Source organism: Apostichopus japonicus, chromosome 4 (genome assembly GCF_037975245.1).
Source record: "Apostichopus japonicus isolate 1M-3 chromosome 4, ASM3797524v1, whole genome shotgun sequence".
Taxonomy (NCBI): domain Eukaryota; kingdom Metazoa; phylum Echinodermata; class Holothuroidea; order Aspidochirotida; family Stichopodidae; genus Apostichopus; species Apostichopus japonicus.
In genome coordinates, this window is record NC_092564.1 from 23,634,318 (window position 1) to 23,644,654 (window position 10,337).

At 36.6% G+C, this 10,337-nt stretch overlaps 1 protein-coding gene across 1 annotated transcript in view; it reads right to left on the reverse strand.

Moving 5' to 3' along the window:
- Positions 1-10,337, reverse strand: part of LOC139966853 (uncharacterized) — a 27,923-nt gene extending 17,586 nt beyond the window's left edge. The window contains exons 1-7 of the mRNA XM_071970276.1: positions 10,120-10,337; positions 8,719-8,766; positions 8,184-8,418; positions 7,262-7,454; positions 4,737-6,066; positions 3,456-3,663; positions 1,973-2,268 (exon numbers count right to left, since the gene is read on the reverse strand). Coding sequence (XP_071826377.1) covers positions 1,986-2,268; positions 3,456-3,663; positions 4,737-6,066; positions 7,262-7,454; positions 8,184-8,418; positions 8,719-8,766; positions 10,120-10,150 — 2,328 coding nt within the window. The 5' untranslated portion in view covers positions 10,151-10,337 and the 3' untranslated portion in view covers positions 1,973-1,985. The remainder of the gene's footprint in view (positions 1-1,972; positions 2,269-3,455; positions 3,664-4,736; positions 6,067-7,261; positions 7,455-8,183; positions 8,419-8,718; positions 8,767-10,119) is intronic.

Below are 10,337 nucleotides of genomic sequence, written 5' to 3' on the forward strand. Positions count from 1 at the left end.
TAATACTTTAAACGGTATACAATTTTGAAGTAGATAAAGTACTGAAAGGACTGAATCAAATTCAAGTCTGAAATTCATTGCTTCTTCAAAGAAAATATCATTTTTCTTTAAATAACCATGTATACTCCTTTAAGTATTACAGTTATCCATGACAAGTGAAATTATCCAGTTCAGTGTCTATTGCACTTTCTCCTTTTCTGACAAAAAGGGAAAATCATTGCAGATGGGTTACTTTCACTTTGGTTCATTAACAAAAAAACAAAAACAAAAATTCATTTGAGCAAAAGATCAAAGCCATCAAAAATTCAGAAATTTATTTTAAAAGCTAACAAATAAAACCTTTTTGTGGATGAAATCCCTGATTAGGAGAAGTTAGGTTTTGACCCTTGCTTCAAGAATCACACTAAGAATCCTAAAATGACAGTACCAAACAGGATTCTACTTTGTATTTCAAGAGACAGAACTTAGCAAAACATTGTGAAATAAACAAAAACAAAGTTACATCAAAGCATTGCAGAATATTGCTATACTGCTAGGCCCCCGACTCCCCCCGAGGCACACATAATTTTTTTTAAATCTTATTATTCTCAGAATAAAAGACCGATAAGGTCACTGTATGTTGTTTGTTACAGTAGATCATATCAGTACTGTATTTATAAACTGCAATTCATATTTTCTCAACCTCACTGATTCCACGATGCCATAACGACATACATAACTAGCTTATCTATTCAATATATCTAACTTCAAATGGTGGCATAAAAGTCGAAAAATTTACAACTCTCAACTTTGTTTTTCTCAAAGATATTTTCCGTTGGGATCCAAATAAACCTCCCCCATAATATGAATATTTAAAAGCTACGAACGTCATTGGCTAATAGGTAATACAAGAACATGCTTGATTTGTGTAGATTGTCTATGGCAGTTGAACCAGGGAGCTGTTAGAGTCCATCTCGCTGGATGTACCAAGTTACCAACTCAATGTTTTGAATCTATTTTTAGCAATGGCTCATAACTAAACCTGCATCTCTGATCGGTTGAATTCAAACTAGTGGGTTGGGGGAACTGTATGCGATTAATATTAAATGTGTAATTTGTTGGAGGACACTTTTATCATTATCTGCAAATGTCCTTAATTACTCGCCAATTAACGCTTTTGGCAGGGAAAAAACTTGGCTAATATCTTAGTTTGCTGTTTTGTGATTGATATATGTAAAAAAACTTGATGGACTTTTCAAAAAAAGTGGAAACGGTGACAAAATGCAAAAATGCTGCTTTAAGTGGAGCAGATATCCATCAGACATGTTCACTGTAACAACCCAAAAAACCCTTCTTTGAATCGCTGCCATCTTTCACCAATGATTCGCTCCCTCCCATGAGTCTCATACCAACTAAACCAAGACCAGACTCCATCCAACAATATCATTACAACTAATATAACCAGGAGACAGAACTGGATTATATCAACAAATATTGATGTCTTCATTGAGGGAGGAAAAATGTAGAGTGGAAAATTCCACTTGGCTTTAGGGAATCATATCTTTTTGTGATACAAGTTTAGTTGTGTACACACATTAATGTACCATGTTCTATTCTCAATAATCAAATCAACTATCTGGATTTCAGCTCTGCTTCCTGCAAGTAAGATGCAGGGTTTCTGTAATGAAAACTCATTTTGACTGTTTTTAATAAAATATTTCTTATTATTTCTAACGGTTTGAGGTCAATGGAAGAACATCAATGTTATTGTACTGTGCTAACACAACTCTTGCATAAATACAGAAATTGACATATCGTTTTGGTGATCTGTGCTTCAGTTCCAATTTTAACATGAAGAATCAGCTCGCCACTCATATTACAATTCATTACAAAGAAAGTGAGATTTAAAAAATGTTAATTCTCAAGATAATAACAACAACAAATGTTATGATAATAAACAAAACTACTTCAAAATCAAATCGTAAGAACTTACGTTTTTTGTTCACTCAATTCACAAAGAAAATGTCATCTAACATTTTAGACTCTTCTTCTTCATCGGAACTCTCTACAATTTCGGAGCCATAGAGGCGAGAGGAGAGAGTGGCGGGTGGTATTCTCGACCAATCAGATGAAACTTGGGCTGTCTGTTTTAGCGGTGCAGTGCGACGCCGACGAGGATGTGATTCGATGGGTGTGGCTGGGTGTGTGAATGGTCTGTTATTACTTTCGGAACTATCAGATGGTACGCTGTTAAGGTCCTCAATTAGATGTTCAAGAATGTGAAAGTCTCTGAGCAAAGAGAAATGTTATCATTGAAATTTATGAAGAAAAAAGAAATGTTACCACTAAAATTTACAAAGAAAAAAAAGAAAAAAGAGAAACCTTTCCATAACAAGTTGGAAGAAAATGAATATCAATGTTCCTAATATGTGCTGAGAAACAGGTCATATGAGGTCACAAAAGACTTCTCTGGATTTCTATGTTGTTTCTGATTAATTGACTTCTTGGTCTGTGTGCTAGACTACCTAGTCCAGCCACTGTGATTGATGCGGTTGTGGCTTGAAGATTAATTCTCAAAAGCTAAAAAGTTATATTGAACAAAAGCAAACTCACAAGAGTAGCTATTTTTAATAATTTGTGACATATCAAACTTTATTTTGAAATTTATTTATTGAAATTTATTTTGCTCATCCCACTCTAACAGACCGTTGCTCCAATAATGATTATTTAAAACAACCATTTGTAGTCCTTGGAAGGAAAGCTAACCGATATCTTCATGAAGAAATGGGAAATTCGACAGATTATCTTACAGCAGTAGCTGCTTGTGTCTGGATGACAACATATTCTGACACATTCAGTAAAGAAAAGTATTCATCAAATCTGTTCAAAAGATACCAACAGTTTGTCTAGGCCAACAACACTTTCACCCCGTTGGAAATTTTGTTAATTAACTGTTCTTTCCTGTCACACTTTAAAGCACTCTTGTTGGAACAGTATGAGCAGTAGCAAGGTCCTGCTCTTATGAAAGCATCATAAGTGATTATTGTCTGTGCAACTGTACACAAGCCTTTATCATACGACAATTGTCACGATTGGCTTACACTTTCATAACATACATATGTATAGCCTAATTTGCATACAAGAGTTTAGGCAAAACTGTTATCACTATTTGGTACAGCTAACAAATGGCTAACCCTGCACCTCTTTAGTGAAAACTAGTACAGACTCCTGACCTGAAAATGGGATTACTGGAGTGAAATCTTCTATGGAGTCAAAATGTTTATGAAATTGAGAAATGAAATGTTACTGGTTGTTTATTACCAAGTCGAAACCTTTGGGTTCATCCTCCGATATGTTGTCATTTAACAGTTAAAACTTGATGCCTAAATAAGCCATTCTTGGTAATTTCTATGGGCTGACATAAAATCTAGTGAGATATCTGTCAGAAGGTAGGGTCCAACATCTAAGTCACTTACGTCACTCTCGCTGAATTCCCAACTGGCCTCTTCTCTGGTGACGTAACAAATTCGTCAGATGAGAGCGCATCTACTGAGGATTCTCTGGACAAGCCCGACCCCGGATGGTGGATTGCAGGAGATGCCCTGAGGACTCTCCTCTCAGGATGAAGGTGAGATACTATAAGAGCAGAAGTCGCAACATCCACTGTAGCATTTGATGCTCGGTCTGAATTCAAGATAAATTTGAAGAACAATTATTTTAGGGATGTATTATCAAAAAAAGTAGAGAAAAAAAACACATTAAATAATTCAAGTTTGTAATGACAATCTAAGAGCAAACACCAAACAAAAAACTGCATTTTATGACATGACCAAAACATAGACAATTGATACAAATTGGCAGAAATTTACAAAATGGCAAAAATGATAAAACACTCTTTGAGTATGTAGTATTAAACCTAAAAGTAATATTCTGGTAGAAATATCCATGTTATGGAAGTCAAAATAAAAGTCACATTGCTACTGCAAACCCCATCTCAACAACTATTTTCTAACTCCAGGATAACCTTGGTGACGTATATTTTGCACTATGAATTCTTCAGTGCTCTAGAAAATGGATCACATTGGGTAGTCTGTGATGTCATCATGGCCGATGCTTTTCAAAAGCTTTACTTTCCTTTTACAATTTTACTTTGATTGTCCAGTTGATTTTAGATGTCATCATTCTCCGAATTCAAGGTAACACCCAATTACAATATTTGTTTACGCAATATAATTTTCTCCTATGGATACAAAAAAAAAAAAACACCATTCAGGGCAAAATTCTAAAGACATTTTCTGGTTGTACCTCTGACAACCGGGTTTTACCAGTTGGTTGTCCGAACAGTCAATTTTGGTTGTGCGGAAAAAATGCAGCAAAGAAGGACGAGTATGTCTACACTGTAGAAGATGTGTAGGTTTGGTGAATAGAACCACAGCTTTGAGTCAGTAAAACCCCCATTTGGGTTGGTCATAGGCTTACCAATATTTCTTTGTTATTTCAATATCTCCATATGATGTAGGGTGATATCAATTTTAAAAAAGTTTTAGGGGGGGGGGTATTTAGTTACAATGCAATTTGAATTTGATTTAAACAATTAGTCTTTTCCCAGACATTCCCCAAAGCTGAATTGGTTAAAAAAACAGGACAAAAATTTGCCCTGTCATTCTTTGACTTTGTAGCATACTTGGAGATAATAATAACAATTACATCATCAACCAAATTTAACATGTAGTCAACAATTCTTTTGAGAAACTTACCAGGTTTACTAGTCTTGTTTTCTTTGCGGTGACTGTCACTGTGTAGGGTCACCGAACCTTGAATCTGACCGACGCTGATGTGACTGTCCTCTCCACCTCGCATCCCAAGCACACTAGTCCTATCCCCATCAAGGCCACCATGATGAGAGAGGTTTCCTCCATTGATTGGACCTCCCATTCTCCCTCGACCCTGTAACCTTTCAAAACCTGGGTCTATGTGGGCTGTTAAAGATACATCATGGTCTAGGTTATGCCTACTGTCAGAATGAAAATCTTGAAAATGAGGATTCTCCCCTCTATGGGGTATTGAGGTCACACCTTTCTGACCTGCTTGGGGGCTGTTACCCTCCAGCAAGGATCTACGATGTGCCTCGAGTTCAAGTTGCTTTTGATAGAGAAGCTCCTCTTGGTTTCTCAGTTGCTGTTGTAACCAGTCCTGCTCCTTTCTCAATGCCTCCTTCTGTCTTTCTAAAAGTCTTTTCCTCTCTACTAACATTTCTGGTGTTGACTTCCAGCCATGTTCCGGTGCCTTCGTCTGTTCATCCATTCTAGAGAGATGCGCTGTGTTCTCGGGACAACCCTGTACTCTGTGATGAGAGAGATCTGTCTGAAATCGGTTAGAAAATGTCTGGTTTGCATTTTGCCTTGTAAATACCTGCTGCATGGTATCGTTCCTGAGGTGATGCATCTTTGAAACTGCGTCTGTCAGTTCACCATTTATAATAACACCATGGTCGTTGGTGGGATGTCTTCCTGAGTAATGCCGATGGGGTTCCATTCTATCTTGGTTCTTCTCGACGATCGAACAAAATTCGTCTTCCACGTTTCCGAGAGCGCTTAAGCTCTTTGAGGTCATCAGCTCCTCGGGAAGCGGATGAAACTCGTCGGGTGAGAAGACGGCGGGACTGAGATGAGGAAGTTCCCTCCTCTCTGAAACATGACCAACATCTTCTCTGCCTCTGGGTGGAACTTTGTTTCTTTGAGTCTGACCTACTTGTCCAAACTCTTGACCGTTTGGTACTTTATGACGGTATACAGCAGGAATTGGATCAATTGTGCCATGGTTGGAGTAAGCATCATTGTGATAAGATGACCGCAATTTTGTGGTCTGTTCTTGACCGGATGTTACCTCTGGGTCATTCCCTGGACGATTAGTTTGATGGTCATGGCCTCTTTTCAACCTTCCGGTACTTTGTAGTTGAGGTTGGAACTCATCTTGTACGGCTGATGGTCTGCCGTGAAGAGACATCCTCTGATCACCGTTCACTCCTCCAGAAAACTTCTCGTCACTCCTTAAACCCTTCTGGGCAAACTTTAACAGCTTAGTGTGCTGCAAAATAATTGATATTAATATAAACATAACTTGCTTTTAGTTTGAACATTTATATGCACTAATGTGATCTTATAAATAAAAATTACCGATGATAAAACCAACTAGAGTGAATAATGTCAAAACAAATTTTCGGTGGACAATGAGAACTTTAGAAAAGTAACGGAGAATGACATTCTTTGGGTGCAAAAAAATTACAAAATATTTGAACATTCTATTCCACTTTTAAACAATATTTATAATTCTGTGCTACAAATGCAGAAGGACTATTGTGATGTTCTCATCGAGGCATTTGTGAACAATTGTAAAACTCACTTGTTCATTTGAGTAAAGAAAAATGCACAGGCAGTTCTACACATTTTACAGCTTCAAGTTAACGCAGGCCTGCTTGTGTTGTAAGACTATAAAGCCTAACGTTACTTACAAGCAACAGACATCAGTGTGTGGAGGAACTATTTTCCTTAACATTTAGAATCTTGTTTCACTGTACTTTTACCTTCAGAATCCCTTCAACTTACAGCACAACTTTTCACAAACGTTCTCATTTTCTTTTGGACTTTTGACTACAAAGTAGCCATGAATTAGTTATTAGAGATGTTAGAATCTAATGAAATTAGAATTCAGAGTGTAGGCTAGATGACGACCTGTCAGCAGTACATTGATCTAGGGTATTCCATACATTATTCATATATAATAATCCAACATCTTGCTTTTATTTGAAAGTTAGACTTACATTATTAACAAAATTATAAAGTGAACAGAATATTCTAATCAACTTCAACATAGAAAAACTTCTGCACAATGTGAACAATTTGAATTTCCTTGCAGAATTTTTTTCCCACAAACCCAAAAATATTGCCTGCACAGAACAATTATAAACCTTAATCTTGTTCCAGAAACTTTGATTTTACTAAACGTTCATCTGAAATATTTAGCTGAGATTAACGTGTTCATCGGAGGAGTAGCAAATGCCTACAAATTATCACATAGCTAAAATTCTGCACAATGTGAACAATTTGATTTCCCTGCAGAAAGTTTCTACCACAAACCCTACACATTGCCTGCACAGAACAATAATAAACCTAAACTCTTGTTCCAGAAACTTTGGTTTTACTCAACGCTCATCAGAAATGTTTAGCTGAGATTAAAATGTTCATCGGAGGAGTAATAAATGCCTACATTTGATAATATTTACCTGATTTTGTTCACTTGCGAGTCTTTCTTGACACTCTGCTAGCAGTCTTTGGCATTGGAGGTATTGCTGCTGTGTGCTCTCTCTCTCAGAATTTAACGTCTTCATCTGAGACTCCAGGTCCACATATTTAACCTCAAACTGCTTTCTTTCCACCTTCAGCTGCTGTAAAGCCACCTGCTTTTCCTCGCCAACCCTTAACGGAAAAACAAGAAGATGAAGAAGATGGAAAAAACAGGAATTTATGTAAAGTAAGATGTACAACCAATCATGAAATTTCCTTCTGTTAAGATATATACACTAACATATATATACTATATTGCATAAGACAGTACTTTGTGGGATGTTACACACAATCTCTGCAGAAATTACATATTGAGAGTGAAATGGTGTCAGATGTACCAATAACACCACAATGTTGACTTTCTGGTGAAAAAACAATAGCTAGACATAACTCAATTATATATATTTGCAATCTTTGGCCTTTCTAGTCAGGTTTTGACTTGAAAATAGATGTTTCCTCTTTCAAAAGACTTTAAATTTATGTAATCTTGACATATTTTATACCTTTTTTCTATATTTCATTTCTGTAAGTATTATTAAAATTACAGTTTGAGAAAGTTAAGTCAAATTCTCTCCTTATATTGTATTTTCTACATGTTTAGTCGATCAGGATCACATCAAAGAAATATTTCCTATTTTAGGCTGATCTTAGAAGCTGCTCAACCTCTATGCCAGATGACCTTCATATCAAACAGGTTGGACAATCTTACCCTCAAAGTTGGGTTCAGTTAGCAACCTACCTCATACCAGAACATAGTTCAGTGAATATTAACACAATGACACAACATGGGATGAGAGCTACCAGATTACACCAACAGTTTGAAAATTCTATTTTATTCATTTTAAAGAGAAGTTGTCTTACTTTGCAAGTTGCTTGATCAGATTCGCAATCCTCTTCTTGTCCTCCGGTCGCAGGTGCCTTAAAGAGACTTGGTCTTCCATAGACGCATGTTCCTGACCTGTGCTTGACATTTGTTGGGATTTAGCTGTTGTTGGTTTCTTCCTTTCTTGTCTTTTCAGGTGGGTAGGTTTGGATTGCACTCTGTGAGGAAGTCTGTGCCCAAGTTTACCGTCCATTCTTTGAAAATGTGTAACACCTAGAACAAAGAGCAAAAAAATGACATGGACAGGTGTTGCCTACTGGTAGCCTAATAGAAGACTCAAGTCAATGGACAGTAACTGCAAGCAATGACAAGAAGACACCACTCAAACGTTCAAAAATATTAATTAGGTCTGCTACCTTCAATGCAATCAGGCATTCACAAAAAAGCCATCAGGCCAACAGGTAAAAGTTAAAACACATGGAAAATGAACTTTTTGAGTATTCAATCTTTCATTGAAGTTGTTAAAAGAGAGAAACCCTCCAACTACAGTAATGAAGTAAAACAATTGCTTACCAGGAACAAAGGCAGCCTGTCCATTAGTGTCTAAGTTTGTATCACTTTCTGGAAAGCAAAAATAATCCCATGAGAAGGGTTGATAAAAAATTTAAGTTGTATTAATAAAGTCACATCTTGAATAAAATTACACCACTAACAATCTTGTATTTGGGTTAGGTGGTTGGCCAAAAATAATAATTTGTTTGTAATGATTCAATGAAGCATCCAAATACATTAGTTTGAGGTGATTGCCACTGTAATTGGATCAAGTACATATTTTGTGAATGGGCTACCAAGTTTCAAGGAAGAGATAAAGAGAAATTTTTTTAAATGCTTTGTACTACGAATTGCAAGCAGAAAATTTACAGTAAGATTATGGCTTACCATATTGGCAAGGCCCAGCATATATCTATCCAACTACAGATCTAGTAGTAAAAGTAGTAGTACGTAGGCTAGTAGTACTGACTTAAGTTAAAGTTACTGTTGCCTAGTCTGCAGACAGTAGAGTATAGTAAAGGCTTCATAATTGACGCACCCTCGTAATTGACGCACCTTCAATTATTACTAGCAACGATACAGCGGGCCACCTTAACTTTTTGCAGTCAAGCAGAATGACATATTTCATGAGTTTGAATCCATTTCAGCTATTTGCTGACCAAATTGTGGTATTTTTTAAGCTTTTAACACCTTCCCACCAGTTTTGCACATTTTTTGGTCATTTGGAAATCTTACTCCCTAAAAATAACCAACAATACCTCAGTATGATAACACTGCTCTCTGGAACCTGACCAGTCTGAGCTTAGAGGCGCAGAGCATAGCAAACAGCATCTAAAGTCAATGGATGTATACTAAGGCCTACACTACAGTTAGCTTTACAACGAATGTGTCAATTTAGGGGTATGAAAGAACTTGACACTGCAGACATTTTGTGGTCAAATTCTGCTCAATTGTACGGTGCATAAGCACAGAACCTTAAATATTTTGAGATCATAACATTTCTGAGGAACTACACATATGAAAAACACATACAGTCGAGTGATTTGGATTTTTCCTTGATAGATATCGTTGATCAAATCCTTAAGTGCGTCAATTATGAGCCCACCATGCTAATAGTAGGCTAAGAAAAGTATGATTTGTTACTGCTTCTATGAATAATGACTTAAGGTAAAGGATGACATACGATGTTATTTTGAGAATATCAGCTCAGATAAACAGTCGCAAACAGTCATGAAATAAGCTTTGCCAAATTTTCGCGTATTCGGTCCACACAATGACGAAATCTACAGCAGTACAACAGTTGCTTAACTAAGTAAGTTAGGACCTAGGCCTAGAGCAGATTTCTATAATATTTATGTTAAACGACGGAAATCGGAAGAGTTGTTCAATCTAACCTACTTTGAAGTTATGTGTTACCCTTACCATCGATTTCCCAGCATATCTCGTAATTCATTTTGCTTGACAAGAATCATTAGCGCAAGCAGACGATCGTGCTGCAGCGGGAATTGAATTTCGAAATGTTGTTGCTGGATATACGTACGTATATATGGAACGCCATGTAAACGTTTATTCAATAATTAGAGATTTCTTCAATTTAATTCGAGATATCTCATATCTGCAACTAATTACAGATATCTCGA